Raw genomic sequence first — 16,105 nt, forward strand, 5'->3', positions numbered from 1 at the left:
TATTAGGCAAGGGGAGGCGGCTGCCTGGGGGCCCCCACGCCACGAGGGGCCCCCCAGAGGCAAGTCACATGACTGTATATTGTGAAGTGTGTGTGTATCAGCGAGGGGCCCATTTTAAAATTTTGTCTCTGGGCCCACTCCAGCCTTGTTACACCCCTGGAGTGTATAATACTGGTATTTAGAGAGGAATGTATAAGAAGGGAGCCTTGTTGAGGTTCTGCTCATTCAGGCTCAAAGACTGCACAGCAACTTTATTTCCAAGGCTCAGGAACTTCCCTGAGCTGTTCCCTTGTCCAGTAGCTCAGGAACTGCACAGTTCCCTGGAATCTTCACAATTGGCCTTTAAGGGATTCTGTTCTGCGCAGGTCTATCTGAGCTGCCAGGATTTGGATAAAAAGTAGATGAAACATTGAGGGACAGCTGATAAATGGAGATCTATTCTGACAGTCATAGAAATGAAAGGAAAACTAGAAAGGTTAGCAACATGATGAGCCAGAGGAGAACTCAGACTAGATGGGGTTTTTCAAAGAGTTGTCCGAGAATGTTTATAAACATCCCGCTAATCCTGAACCCAGCTGAGGGAAGTTCATCCATCATGAATGAAAAGTAGTCATGTGCAATAAGTAGCCAGGACTGAAGTGTGTGTACCCCTGTATGTACATATGTGCATGTACAAGACATAACTGTACAGTTATGTCTACAAGGTCTTCACTGAGGCCAAATAGTTTATGAGACTGGAACACTACCATAGGAGGATTATATCCTACTTCAGTCTAGGAGGTACATTTTCTCTATTCAAATATTATTAAACCATAAATACAGAACAATTATGATCCTATTTAAGGGCAATATTGTGAGTAGGGATGTGCGCAAAATGGATTTTGCTTCCTCTTTTGAGCTTGAAATGAAACACAAATGGCTGAAACGTTTCATCAAAGCAGTGGCTGAGCCAGCTGTTTCAATGAAACAACTCAAAACACTCAATGGTTCCCCATGCATAGCTCCTTGGGACACCAAAGTGGGTTGTGTGGTACAGCATGATGGGTGCTACCTATCACCCAATGCACAAAAGAAATGGGCAAGTGGGTGAGGGCATGATGGGTGCTACCTATCACCCAATGCACAAAAGAAATGGGCAAGTGGGCGAGGGCATGATGGCTGCTTTCCTTTTCCCCCAAACCCTCATAGAATCCTATGAGGGTTTGGGGGGTTGGTAAAAAATTGTTTAAAATTGCTCATTTTCCCATTTTTTTGGTGGGTTGGTTGGTAGGTAGTGGCCAATATGCCCTACCACATAACCCACTTTGGTCTCCCTAGGAACTACACATGGGGAACCATGGGGTGATTTGAGTTTCCCTATTGTTTCTATGGCTGGAACATATTGCACTCACAGAGTGCAGACAGAAGTTTTGCATTGCAACTTGCAATATATTTTGTATCCCTGTCTTGAAAAACACTGCAGAAGCACACAGTAAAAGGGAATTTGTCCCTCCCAATACAGAATCCACATTTCAAACACTGTGCAGAAATGACCAAAAAAGAATCACTGACCCAGAACTCACTGCTAGCCATAGTGCCTGTGCTGTAGTAACATCATTGGCACAAGCTGCTCTCTCTAATTATGTCCCCCTACTTCCTAGCATTCCTAGGCTGTACATGGAGCTCAACTCACAGCAATCACCAAGAAAATATTACAACACACACATACAGCTGTGACTGTCCATTTCTTACCACAACACTATCTTGTAAACTGCAGTTCAAAGAAGGCAGGCACCCAAGTTCTGCCTTTGTCAGTCTCAGATTCAGCAGAACCAGATAGATACAGCAGCAATAGCACAGCATATTTTACTCAATGCTGAGAAAAGAAAACCACAAAAACCAAACCTTCCTTCCTCCTTTCTTGTCCTGATATATCCTCTTCTTCAAGATAGGCACAGTATAAGGGCTCTCTCTGCCTCCCAGTCCCTTTTTAAATACATTTTGAATTTGAAATTCCCTTCTTTTATGTTTCCCCTCCCCCCACCCAGTGGGGGAACAGTTGTCAACACTTGATTTGTATGATAACAAGCCAACTAGGAACATTGGAAGCTGCCATATACTGAGTCAGACCATTGGTCCATCTAGCTCAGTATTGTCTACACAGACTGGCAGCGGCTTCTCCAAGGTTGCAGGTAGGAATCTCTCTCAGCCCTATCTTGGATAAGCCAGAGAGAGAACTTGGAACCTTCTGCGCTTCCCAGAGTGGCCCCATTCTCTAAGGGGAATATCTTACAGTGCTCACTCATCAAGTCTCCCATTCATATGCAACCAGGGCAGACTCTGCTTAGCTAAGGATACAAGTCATGCTTGTTATGCAATGTTTCTTTCTTAGACCTAAAGAACATTTTCCCCCAGACTTCTGCTGAAGAACTGCATTCTCCTTCTTACACAGTATCTACTGTCATTCATATAGTATACACCTGGTAGATTAGGATTTCTCATATAACATTTCAAGCCACCTCCTGTGGTTCAATGAATATTAGGGGTACTGAATACTAAGAAGGAAGGAGATTGCAAGCCGGTCAGAAGCAAGTGCCAGAAAACCAGCCAGCAAGGGAAAAACAAGCCTCCAAAATGGCACTCAAAATGTTTCAATTGAAATGGGACAGTTCTGGTCTGAGCTTGAAACAGGCCCTTCTTTAGGAGGGCATTCTGTTTCTATCTTGAAACATTTGAAATGGTCAATTTTGAGTTGAAAATGTTTCATGCTGCACATCCCTAATAGTGAATAGTTATTTATTTCTGTAATTCTCCTGTCCTTCATTCAGGACTCATGATTTACATGATCTTCATAGCTGACCATGCTGCCTGCAAATTGATTTCTCTTATAAGCAAGAGCCCTTCTACAGAGAGCATATATAGGATGTTATTTATCTCCTCTTTACAATGCAGCTTTCAAACTTTTTGTCTTGTTAACTGATTTTAACCAGTAACATGCTTATAGCTCTTCAATAATGAGATCTATAAAACCCCATTTCACGTACTTTTTCTTCAGTTCCTTCAATTATGAAGCACAAAATTTCCAAGATGCACCCTTCATTTTGAGTTTAAATTGCCAGTTCAGATTCCCCCCACTGCCACCCCCCTGCTTTAAATCTGGTCCCTGATGGTTAGAATAAACTGACCTATTTTCAGTGGCTGACATTTTGATTAACAAAGCAGCGGTGTTTCTGAAATGTTCAGCTACACCACTGGCTCATCTCACCTCTGCTTCCCCAGGAAACTTTCTGTGCAACCTGAAAACATGTCCTTGATGGTCATGCAGGTCTCAGGGACATAGTTTTTGATGACACTAGGAGCTTCCAGGTAAGGGGAGGCTGTTGGAACCTCCCCCAAAACATAAACACACACACACAGTGCTAATCTAGAATGCTTCAGAAGCACTGGTGTGTCTCCCATTGAACCAGTGCTTTGTTGTTCAGGATGTCAGCCACTGTCTCTTATGTCTAACTGTGTCCTGGTAGATTTGCAACCTTCTCCCTGCCCAGATATTTTATATTAGAAAACCTAAAATTCCTTTGCATCAAATTCAGTTACAAAGTATTTAAAGACATTTGAAAATGGCATTGTTCAAAGCCAAAGACTGGATAAATTGAACCTTTGGGCTAGCAGCCAGTGTATCTTGGGATGTTGGCCCAAGGCATCTAATAATATAGTGAAGAGGAAATTAAGAGTCATGAACCTAACAGGCTGCATACTGTGTTGAAATTGCTTCGGCACCTAGTAGTCTACTGCATCCTTCTTTCTGTGAATCAATCTGTGTATTTTTCACTCTGTGAAAAATAGGTTTAGGAGTGTCTGTCTAGTACAATTCCCCTATGGCAAGAGTATTGTATTGAAATAATTTCATGGAGGTTGCAAGTTCCCTGTGTTCAAAATGCTGTAAGAGAGCAGAATGTATTTTCAATACTACAATCTCTTCTGTGATAGCCAAAACACGATGTCCTGAGCTTTTGTAACTTCATTACAAAACAGACAGTGAACAGGCACTCTTTGGGTTTATTCAGTTGTTCCTTGGAACTCTAGGGTGAGATGAAGAGTTGCCTCGGGCTTGCATGCTCCCTCTAGTCATTGGGTTGGGTTGTATCCTGAACTTGTTTGAGTGGAAAGATGTTTTTGCAAGGGAATTTCCCATCCCCTCCTCACAGCAGCCTCCTTTGTCTCCAAAATGTTGCTCCTGAGGATTAGGGGATACTTAGGAACATAGGACACAGCCATATACTGAATCAGACCATTGGTCTGTCTAGCTCAATATTGTCTTCACAGGCCGGCAGCGGCTTCTCCAAGGTTGCAGGCAAGAGTCTCTCTCAGCCCTATCTTGGAGATGCCAGGGAGGGAATTTGGAACCTCCTGCTTTTCCCAGAGCAGCTCCATCCCCTGAGGGGAATATCTTAGAGTGCTCACACTTCTAGTCTCCCATTCATATGGAACCAGGGCAGACTCAGCTTAGCTAAGGGGACAAGTCATGCTTGCTACAACAAGACCAGGGAATGGTGTTGGGTGGGATGGGAAGCCTGCAGGCTGAGTATGGGGATTGCTGAAAAAAGGGCAGACACACATTTTGGGAAGTAGGAAATTTCCCTTGCATGAGCTTTCTTCCACTCATTCAAGGTTTGGATACAACACGCCCCCCCCCCCCTTCTCTCTGAGTAGGAGAGAATGAGGAACTGGGAGATAGAAGCTGTATTTGTTTGGGCTCAGGATATTGCCATATCTTTGAGAGAGATCTCATCTCAGAGGGAGATCCTGCATTCAAATAAGCATAGGATCCCTGTTTAGTAGCTACTGTCTCTCTACAGTGAAGTGAGTAGGAACGGGGCAGGAGAGGGAATATATGAGTAGGGATTTGCACGAACCAAAGTTTGTGCACAGGTTTGGCACCACCATTGGGGGGGGGGGGAAGCAGCAAGTGGGATCTTTAAAAAGGAAGAGACCTGGTCCTACCTGCTTTTTGCTGCAGCATACAGCTTCCTGCTGTGATGGTACTCCCCTCCTCCCCCGCAGGCCTAGCACATGGTACCAGGATGCACATGGTGTTCATGCATGCACGGGTGCCATTTGTGTGCCCAGCATGGTGTTGCTGATCACACAAATGGTTCTTGCAAGCTGAATAAATCTTACTGGGCAACATCTATACCAAGTCCCATTGAAATTAATGAGACTTAAGTTAGTCATGAGTAGTCTCATTAATTTCAGTGATGTGTAGTCCTGACTAACCAGTGAGGATGCTTGCTGTTTAATTTGAAGAATATGCCTTATTATATAATGAATCCCATGTTTAAAATGTGAGGTGTCTTCAGAAGTTTCCTCAGCAAATGAAAGTTAACCATTATGATATAATAATAATGATAATGATAATAATTTGATTTCTATACCGCCCTTCCAAAAATGGCTCAGGGAGGTTTACACAGAAAAATAACAAACAAATAAGATGGAACCCTGTCCCCAAAGGCCTCACATTCTAAAAAGAAACATGATAGACACCAGCAACAGTCACTGGAAGTACTGTGCTGGGGGTGGATAGGGCCGGTTACACTCCCCCTGCTAAATAAAGAGAATCACCACAGTAAAAGGTGCCTCTTTGCCCAGTTAGCAGGGGTCAGGTTCTCTCAATCCACTTTCTCCACGCCCTGATTGATGTTATGGACCTCTGTCATGTCTCCCCATACTCATCTTTTTTTCTAAACTAAAAAGCCCCGGGTGTTGTAGCCTTGCCTGGTAAGGAAGAGGTTCTCACAGAGGTAGTAAACATCTTGGAGATATGCTACTTCAGAGTTCAGGTGAGGACTCATTTAACTGAATGCTCCTGCATACAAATGCTCCTTGTGTCATCAACATCTATAGCATCTTGGTAGGGATTATGTGATTGTTAGCGGTGTGCACAAATCAGATTCTGCAATTCAATTTAAGATTCAATAGCAGAATCATTGAATTGATTTGTCAAACTGTCTCAATGAATCACCCAAAATGATTTCGGTGATTCAAATGCCAATTTGAGGCCAGTTTTGTTGGGAAAATGGGCCTTAAAATGGCCCTTTTCCCCAGAGAGAGCTGGTCTACCAACTGGGGTTGGAGGTTACTTCGCTCTGGATTTAGCATGTCAACCCATGTTGGAGGACTGGTCTAGGTGGGCTGAGGTGCTAAATCCAGATCGGAGGGCTGGTTAATGCACTGACCCCAATTGGTAGACCAGCTCTCCCTACCATTTTGAGTCGTGTTTTCCCAGCAAAATTGGCGGCAAAATGGTGCTCAAATTGCCCAAATCATTCAAGTCAAATCCGAGGTGATTCCCTTCAACCCCAAATCAGGCCCTCTATTTCGAGGCTGATTTGATTTGAGGTTGAATCAGTGAATTGCCCCTGATTTGACCCGAATCAAATCGAATTGCACATCCTTGGTTATCATTTTCCAGCTATGCAGTAAATGTTGCCCACGTGTGTGTGAGAATGTATTAAGGTGTGCAACTCACGGATTATTACAGAGTACTAAATTGCAGTCTCTGAGATTCCTATGCACATTTTGTTGTATCTATGAAGGAAATTCTCAAGTGCAAGACAAATGAGAATCTTGGTTCATAAATGGTAGTAAGCTACAGATTTCCGATGGGGGTCATATGTGGTCTCTTGGCAAGGTTGTGTTGATTAAAATAAGACTGTGTAACAAACAGGAAATATCTGAAATCATTTTCTGATATAAGACAATTTTTTTTAAAGTTTCTTCAGGAAATAAGTGTTCCTACAGTTGGACTGACTTCTAAAATCTAAGTTTACTGAAGAACATGCACATTGCAGTGCAAGTTCTGCACTAATGTTAGAAGGATTTGCATTTCATGTGCTGGCAACATTTGTACACAGCTGAGAAAGGGCATGTGTTGTCCTTCATAATCTTGTCACTTTTTGAAGTTTGGAGCACCTTCTGTAAACAGTCTTGCATGTTCCTCCTTGAATTAGAACTCTGAAGCCCAGCCCAGAGAGATAATCTGCCACAACCAGCTCCAATATACTCTTCTGCTCTACTCTCAGGCAGGCTGTAGCCAAGGGGTGTCCATCCCCCCTACCAAGTCCCCCCCCATCCGGGGCACTATTACCCCCGTATTTGGGCTGGTGCAGGGGTGGGTGTTAACTTTTAAATTGCCTGCTTGTGCCAGCCGGTGCAAATCTCTCCCCCTGCGTCCACAGCCATTTGGAGGCTCTCCAGACAGAGCATGGAGAAAGCTAGGATGTTGCTCCCCCCCCACCAACAATCAGCTGTAGGTTGGGTGGGTGAGACTTCTGGAGGCAGAGTTTGTGAGGAAAGCCATGCTTCTATCTCCGTGCTTTATTTAGGTAATAACAATACTCTTTTGTAGTTTAACGAAAACAGTTCACAGTTCTAAACTAGGTGGATTTTTATTTGTTATAAATGGAGTATAGATAGGAACATAGGAAGCTGCCATACACCTAGTCAGACACTGGTCCAGATAGCTTAGTAGTCTCTGCACAGACTGGCAGCAGCTTCTCCAAGGTTGCAGGCAGAAGACTCTCTCAGCCCTATCTTGGAGATGCCAGAGAGGGAACTTGGAGTCTTATGCATGTAAGCAGGCAGGTGCTCTTCTCAGTGTGGCCACATCCCCTAAGGAGAATATCTCATAATGCTTACACTTGTAATCTCCCATTCAAATGCAACCAGGGCAGACCCTGCTTAGCAAAAGGGAGAATTCATGCTTGCTACCACAAGGTCGGGTCTCCTCCCTTAGAGCAGCTCTCCTCCCTTGATAAGCATACTCCTGCTGTAATTGCTTAAGGAAACGCACTTACTGTTTTAATGATGTGAATTTTTATTGAATTTATTAAAGACATTGCTTTAGAAAATTGCAATTTCTGTTGACTTTTGCACTACTTCAGTATAAGTGCCCAGGCTGCAAATTGTTCTTAAAAGGTAATATAACCTGGCCTACCCCCAATTTTGTCCCCCGAAGACATTTAGGATGGCTGTGGGCCTGCTCTCAGGTAGACGTCACCTGAGGAGGGTATAGTAAAAGTTGACTTAAATTTGTAGAGTTACCTTTGGCAAAGTTAATTGATCAAGTGACTTCATTGATTGATTAAGTGCTGACAAGTTGGTGTTGACTCTTAGCGACCACATAGATAGATTCTCTCCAGAATGATCTGTCTTCAACTTGGCCTTGAAGGTCTCTCAGTGGTGCATTCATTGCTGTCGTAATCAAGTCCATCTACCTTGCTGCTGGTCGTCCTCTTCTTCTCTTTCCTTCCACTTTTCCCAGCATTATGGACTTCTCAAGGGAGCTGGATCTTCATATAATGTGTCTGAAGTATGATAGTTTGAGCCTAGTCATTTGTGTCTCGAGTAAAAATTCTGGATTGATTTGTTGTATGATCCATTTGTTTGTTTTCCTGGCTGTCCATGGTATCCTCAAAAGTCTTCTCAAGCACCATTGTCATTGTCACTGAAGTGATTGTCCGCCTCCAGCACCTTCCTATATTGCTGCTGCCCAATATAGTTGCCTGCTTGCTTTAGATGGGCAGCTGGGCGCTTTGGGCGACCCTACTGGGAGTATACCTCCCGGCATATTTCGCTCACCCTTCCACCATGATGAGGCAGCATAGCACGACTTGGTGGGGAGTGTCCCCTCACAGTAGATAGTAAATTAAAATACAGTAATATGAGACTAGTAGTAGAATATGTGAGGTACAGATGGGTACAATATAAAATATAAAACTAGAGTTATGAAGCTATAAAAGTGTAGGGTAGTAATAAGGTGGAAAAATTTTAAAATATAACATTTAAAATAGAACTGAGACTGTCTACAAGAGAGAAGTCTGCATCCTAGTCAACAGTTGGCCAGAACGGCTCTACGTGTAAAAGAGTACTTAAAAATAATTAAGAGTGTTTAAAAATAAATTAGAAAAATTAAAATATGCAAATAAAAGGAGGTTGCAATAGCTTGTGTGAGAGCTGAGGCTAAGATTATATTTTGTAGGCTCAGCCCATGGTCCTTCTAGGCGAGAGCTGTCATGGCCCTGCGGATTCTACACGATGCAGCACAGAACTTTGCAGTATTGTGTGTGATGGTGGGGTCTTCATCCGAGAGGAGGGGCAAGGTATAGAATTTACTTGTTTGACCATGGTACTTGAGGAGTACTGGCAGGATGAGGTTGGCACGACTATCTCTGTAAAAGGGGCAGAAGAGGAGAACATGTGCTATGGTTTCAACCTGCCATGTGTCACAAGGACATAGTCGCTCCGCAGGTGGAATCTTCCTGAAACTGCTTTCTAGAAAAGCTGATGTGAGGGTGTGGCAGTGCACCAAAGTGAAGTAATATAATAAGATACAAGTCTAAACAAGCTGGAAGACCATATTTTGATCCTGTTTTTTAAAATCAATATCTTTATGGCAGACATTTTCCTACCCATACATTGATATTTGAATAGGTTTTTTAGAGCATTTCCTCCTTCTTGAAAACTGCTCCTGTCTAGAAAATGAAATACGGTAGTTGTAACAATATCAAATAATGCTCTTCTTGGTATCTGATAAGATATAGCTTCAGGTATGGGTGATAATGGGGAGTGGGGGGGGATCTGATCAAGTGCTGCAAAACTCTCTTAATAGAAGCCTGAAAATGTAGTTGCTGGTATGCCACACCTGCCCATTTGCACATAATTGTAAGCATGCGGAAAGATGCACCCAGACTGCACTTTTTATCATACCTAGTGAAGATGCTCTAAAATTTGTCAGCTTTGTGGTCAGGTGCTACTGTGTCAAGATGCTCTATAGCGTGAGATCTCATTGGACCCTCAGATTAAGTTTCTTCATTACTTGTTGCCTTCCAAGCTAGCTCATGTATTTATAAAGGTTTGTTGGCCATCTTACTGTTTGATGATATGTACAGTGTGAAAATGAAAGATTTCTAAGTAACCATTGATCCATTTGTCCTATGTGCTGTTTGGACTTTTCTACCTGAAAATATTTGTGGGTCTGTTACATGATCTTATTTTCTTGCATGCTATAGAAAGCAATAGAAGTGCCTTCCATTTTGAAAAGGCAAATGGGTTGCAATAATATTTGCTATGGATGACATGGTTTACTTGCTAATTAATTCCATTCTCCTCCTTTCTTAATTTTCAGTGGGATGTTCTCAACTTGGTGTTCATGCCAGCGTCTTTGGCTTGGATGTATCATCGAAACAGTTCCGGTCTCTACTACAGTGTGCTAACTAATAACTAAATAAAGAATGAGGAGATTTGTTTACTGCAAGGTGGTTCTTGCCACTTCTCTGATGTGGGTACTTGTGGATGTCTTTCTGCTCTTGTACTTCAGTGAATGTAACAAATGTGATGACAAGAAAGAGAGGTCCCTGCTGCCTGCTCTAAGGGGTAAGCTCATAGTTTGGTGTGTGTCTGTAATCACAATTTAAATGGGATACATTTTCTTATGGAGATTGATTTGTAATTACTAAATATGGTTTAGGATCTTCCAATATTAATGAATAGATGACTGCTGAAATTGAACCATCTAGCTAGAAGTGACAAAGTCATTGTCCCTGTTCAGAGCTCCTTGCTTCCCAACAAACTTTCGTCAGACATGGACAGGCTCAAAAAGACCAACTTCATTCAAGTTCTAAGTGCTTTCTGACTTGGTTTCTACCAGATGGAAGTTTGGGTCTAGGAGATCCCAAAAGAGCAACTCTTCAAGTTGATTTTCAAGTCTATTTGGTCAGTTGCTAATGGTCAACACGACAAAAAGACAATGTTGTGTCAATATCTCATTATTGTTGTATGAGAACCTTTGCATTGGGAGAGAAGCCGTTATTTTGTAAGTTAAAAATATTGATGGTGGCAGATGGATTAGTGTACTTAACACAGAGTTTCTTTTGGGTCATGTTCAGTTAACTCTGCTTTTAATCCTAGTTAATTCATTTAAAGATTTTTTTTTCTTTACAAAACAGAAGCAATATTTGCTCGAAAGATTTTTCTTCCCTAAACTTGCTTGCTTCTTGCTTTATTGTCATTGTGAAGAAAGCATAACAAAAAAAATATTACTTTTTCTTAAAAAACACATACCCAGAAACAAGGGTTGCATGGCCCTCAGGAACATATTAACACACATGGAAAGGGCTTTCAGAGAAAGAGGAGAGATGCAAAAATCTTTTCTTCATTCTCCTCTCTGCACAAGCAGCCTTGCAGACCTATATCCCTCCTTCTGTGCCCAGAGAGCTGCAGAGAATGTCGGCCCAGATAGTTAATGGAATAGCATACTTTGTTAGCAAATAATTTAGAATATTCATCAATTTGCAAAATTGCTTGGGTTGTTTTTTTTTTTTGGTTTTAATTAATCATCTTCCTAATACCATCTTCCTAAAGTGGCTCGGGATGGATTACATTAAAATAAAATACAAAAACATGATTAAAATAAAAAGCCATTTAAAAGCAGATTCAAACTAAAATTAAAACTAGCATTTGATTCAAGTAACAAAGTAAGTACAGCTGAATTTTTGGGATTACTGGTACTTTAGTAATGAATTATTACACACACACACACAGACACACAGAGCAAATGTAAGCCATGGTAATTAGGGCATAATTGTAATCAGTGAATAAATAACATTAACTGGACAAGTCACAAACTGAAGAGCAAGTAAGATTTGACTTGCTGAATAAATTAGTCATGTTCAGTTGTTCTTCCCCACTCTTAATACAGTGTGTATAAAAAGGAGGTAAAGCAGTTTGAGCCTCTAATAGGATTAGGATAAGTCACATTTAACTGGCCCCATTTAACAACTGCATTTATAATACATTCTTGGAGTGTATACAGAGAATAATGCAAAAGCCCATCAGTTGTATGACAAATGCTTGCTTCAGTTGATCCACTGATTTGTTGACCAAACCTGAGAATAAATCAGTTCTCCCTACCATTTTATATTGTACTAGTATTTTTAAGCCCGTTATGATAACGGGCGCTAGCTTTCTATCCCGTCTTTTCTGTCTCTCTCTCTTTCTGTCTCTTTTTTTCCCCCTTGTCCCCTCTCTCTTTTTGTTTTGTTTTTTGTTGTTGTTGTCTCTGTTTTTGTTCTTCCTTATTTTGCTTTTACTTTTTTTGGGGTGGTGGTGGATGAATAACGGCCAAAATGGCCCATGAGAAGGTGGCCGCCCCCGCCTATCGCCCTCCCGCGCACCCAGCTGCCGGAGCCCACCTTACCCGCTCCAGCCCGAAGGAGAAGAGAGGAACTCGGGAACAGAGCTACTCTCTGTGTTAAGCTGCTGCCCATACTGTCGCAATGGACGCAATAGGCGTCCTTTGCATCCATAGCGGCAGTTTGAGCAGTGACTTAGCACAGAGAGGAGCTCTGCTCGTGAGCTCCTCTCTTTTCCCTCGGGCTGGAGCGGGTAAGGTGGTCTTCGGCAGCTGGGAGGGCGATAGGCGGGGGCGGCGACCTTCTCATGGGCCATTTTGGCCCTTAATCTTTTTTGGGGGGGAGCGGGGAAGGTGATTTTGGGCAGCTGGGAGGGCGGGTGAGCAGGCGGCGGCGGCTGTGAGCGGGCGGGGGCCTCGTTGGTGGCTTCGCTGCCACCTCGCCCAGCTTCCCTGTCCCCCATCTCGGTCTTCCCCCGCCGCCATTGCCCTCGCCTTTTTCAGGGCGGCCGCTTCTGGTTGCCTTGGCCTCCTCTCGCCATGCCGCAGCTCATGGCCGAGGCGGCGGCTCTGCCGCCGACTCGGCCACTTTCCCCCGCCGCCACACACCGGCTAATGGCCGCCCATGGCTGTGGGACACTGGTGTCTGCAGTCCTGTGTCCCTTGGGCTCAATGGCCACCTGTGGCTGTGGGACACTGGTGTCTGAGGTCCTGTGTCCCTTGGGCTCTTCTGGGCCTGCGCTTCGCGCAGGCCCAGAACAGCCCAGGGAGGCAGGGACGCAGATCCCCAACATTCCAAAGCCACGGCCACTCACTTAGCCTTTTATTATATAGGATGTAGCTGCATCAAGTTGCTGTCTTTGCTAAAACTTGAAATGCCTGATGGATTGTTTTAGTATGGAATGATCAGTTTGTCATCACTTTAACGGATTCAGCCAGCTCAGTTGCCAAAGGCAAGGGAAGCCTGATTCAGCAAAAACGTTTGGCTTCCGGGGAAGGACAGAGAAATAGAGTTTTGTGTGTCTCATTGTTGAATATTTAATTTTACTATTGTGCTGAATTGCATAGATGGATAGGAGTGTTTAATAATCTCTGGCATACTGGAATAAACTTTCCTTTAGAATTCACCGCATGCCAGTTTTTATTCAAGTTCAACAAAGATCTTTGCTAAGTAGTTCATGACTAAAAATATTTTATAGCAACGCAATGCCTCGTTAAAAATACTGGCTGACATCCTGCCTAACAAAGTGGGCATGCTTCGAGGGACTTCAGAGACGCCATGAGGACCATTGCGTGAGGAACTCCCCCAGTGCCTCTGTATGCATGCTGTTGTGCCAGAACTCTTAGAGTTTGGAGTGCTCTCTGCACTCCAAAAGGCCTCTGCAAGATCGAAAACAAGTTGCTGAGGGTCAGTGCTCCCTCAGCGTGAAAAGTGCTCTGAATTCTAAGGGCTCTGGCATGGGCATGCAGCGGGACTGGGGAAGTTGTATGAGGGCTCCTGGTGCATCCCTGCAGTCCTTTGAAGTGTTTCCATTCATTAGTCAGCATGTCAGCTACCATATTTTGGTGTTTTCAGTTTTCTAATCTGCTCTGCCAAAGTGTGCAGTTCTGAACATACTGAACTCGGTTGTAAGAAATCCAGTGAGATCACAATTTGTATTCTGTACGTATCTCTGTCACTTGAACATCTTAGTGTGCAAAGGAACTTGAACTTAAAAATTGCTTTTAAAGTGTTGTAACACTCTTCTTGTGGAATAATAGCTGTGAGAACATATGTTTACACCATTGCTGGAGAATATTTTAATGTCCAAATTAATCTTCAGTTGCAGAAATCTTTCCCCATTGAAGTTGATAGAAGCTCTTTAATTTTTGGCACAGTCTTGAAATTTAGCAAGTGAGTTGTCCTTTCTGGTCCTGGCTGATAGTGTATTCTTTTGATTGAGAGAACAAAGTCAATATGGTGACTTGGCCATCACTATATATTTTGAAGAATGAAAGTTAGGGGTTATTTTCCTTTTGGTGTACAATCAGTTGCTTTTTTGCTGATTTTTTAAAAATACATTTGCCTGAATCTCATATTTATATACTTTTTCTATGTATAGTGTTTGGTATATTAACTACTGTTTCAAATGTCACTACAGCTCTTACCTCTTTGTAGAATGGTTGTATAATATGTAATTTTGTTGACACCAATTCAGTGTAATAGAAAAACAGTTTTGGAATATAAGTAGTTGCATATAATTGCAGAAATATATATATTTTTAGATGCATTCAAGGCTGGGTAGTATTTTGTCCTTAAGTAATTTGTATGGACTACAGGATGCCTTGTGGCCAATGTACATGCTTTTGGAAGCCCCTCATGGAGCTCATTACTGCCTCACTTTCAAGTGGGAAAGCCATTTTTCATGGAAGTGTTTCCATATATAAAAAAGTTGGCAAGTAACTTCTTAACTCAGATAATTGAAATCAAATGTGGTAAAGGGACATCTGGTTTAGTCAAAGAGAAAAAGAGTGGAAACTGGAAACATCTCTACATATTTTAACTGCTTTTGGTTATTTTTCATATCCAGGGGTGATGCTGGAGTAAACACAGTGGAACAGTTCACGTGGCTTCAGAAGCTGCCTATTAATTGTCTGTTGTTGTTTTTGTTATATTTAGATTCCACCTGATATGTGTGTCTCTAGGTGGTGTACACAATTCAAAACACAACAAATATAAAACAGAGTAAAAACAATTAAGCAGAATAAAAAGTTAACAATTTCATGGGATAAAAACAATAAAACAGGATTGTCTTGAGGGTCTTCCTATAAGCAATCAGAGATGGAGATGCTCTTCCTTTGACAGGGAGCATATTCCAAAGCCCCGGGGCAGCCACAGAGAAACTGGTCCTGTGTCGCCACCAAACAAGCTGGTGGCAACCGTAACAGGGCCTCTCCGGATGATCTTTATAGGCAACAGGATTCATGACAAAGAAGGCATGGCATATTCCACATTTTTCATCAAGTTTTCAAAGCAGGTAACATAGAAGAAATCAGAGGGCTTCTTGTTCCAAAGAGAAACAGTCTAAAATGAAATGCCAGGCACTACTGAGATGTTGTGCTGAGGTTCGTTAGGAGCAGTTGCTCTCCCCCTGCTAAATATAAAAGAATCATCACATTAAAAGGTGCCTCTTTGCTCCATTAGCAGGAGAAAATATTAATTGTGAAACAGTTACAGTAGAGGTTCTTTTTGAGGGATCGCTTCCTTTTGTACTCTTCCTTTTGTTTGGATGGTCATTCCCAACTCATTTGCAGTATTTTCCCCCTTATGGTGAATAACCAGTGAGGATTTTTTTTTTGGGGGGGGGGATGTTTGTCTAAGGACGTGTGAACACTATGCTGCTTACCCTGAAGATCAGCTGGGTTTTTCAAGCAGTCCTGTTGGATGATTGAAATACCAAGGGTTTTTTGAGCTCAAAATGCCCAATTGCTTTAACATCCCTCTTCACCATTCTACCCTTGCTCCCAAAAAAGAAGCCTTACCTAGGGGAAGGGAATAACAGGAGGTGGAAGGATCCCTTTTGATAAAGAAGAGGTTTTCTGTGTGACCCTTTTGTTGCACTTGATTTTTGTTCCTTGCTGTATTGGAACTTTGTATTTGCATGATTCTTATGCACATGTGGTACCTCCACCTGGAATTACATGGGGGGAGACTTTTAACCCCCCCCCCCACAAATAATTTAATCTGCAGATTTCAACCTCCAGTAAATTGGATGTTGTGAGATGATAAAGGGAGCAATCTTTAACTTTAAAGGGAATTGTCTGCTGGATCTTGGTTCCAACTCAGATGCCAATGGGAAGTTTACAAGGAGTCATGCTGGAGGTAGCCTCCCACCCCACCTCACCCATGGACCAAACAGAGTTCTGCCTTAACAGGAAAGTGAGCTGGGACTATGA

The 16,105-nt window shown here is 42.6% G+C and overlaps 1 protein-coding gene across 5 annotated transcripts in view; it reads left to right on the forward strand.

Moving 5' to 3' along the window:
- The window catches only part of GALNT13 (polypeptide N-acetylgalactosaminyltransferase 13), a 374,841-nt gene that overhangs the window by 21,609 nt on the left and 337,127 nt on the right, over positions 1–16,105 (forward strand). For 4 of the 5 annotated variants that reach the window (XR_008309490.1, XM_053259345.1, XM_053259309.1 and 1 more), the window contains exon 2: positions 10,166–10,413. The exons of the other annotated variant lie outside the window; for it this stretch is intronic. Coding sequence is in view for 3 of the 4 variants with exons in the window: in XM_053259345.1 (XP_053115320.1) it covers positions 10,272–10,413 (142 nt within the window). In the remaining variant the exon portion in view is untranslated. The remainder of the gene's footprint in view (positions 1–10,165; positions 10,414–16,105) is intronic. 5 annotated transcript variants of the gene reach the window in all.

This window comes from Hemicordylus capensis, chromosome 1 (genome assembly GCF_027244095.1).
Source record: "Hemicordylus capensis ecotype Gifberg chromosome 1, rHemCap1.1.pri, whole genome shotgun sequence".
NCBI lineage: Eukaryota > Metazoa > Chordata > Lepidosauria > Squamata > Cordylidae > Hemicordylus > Hemicordylus capensis.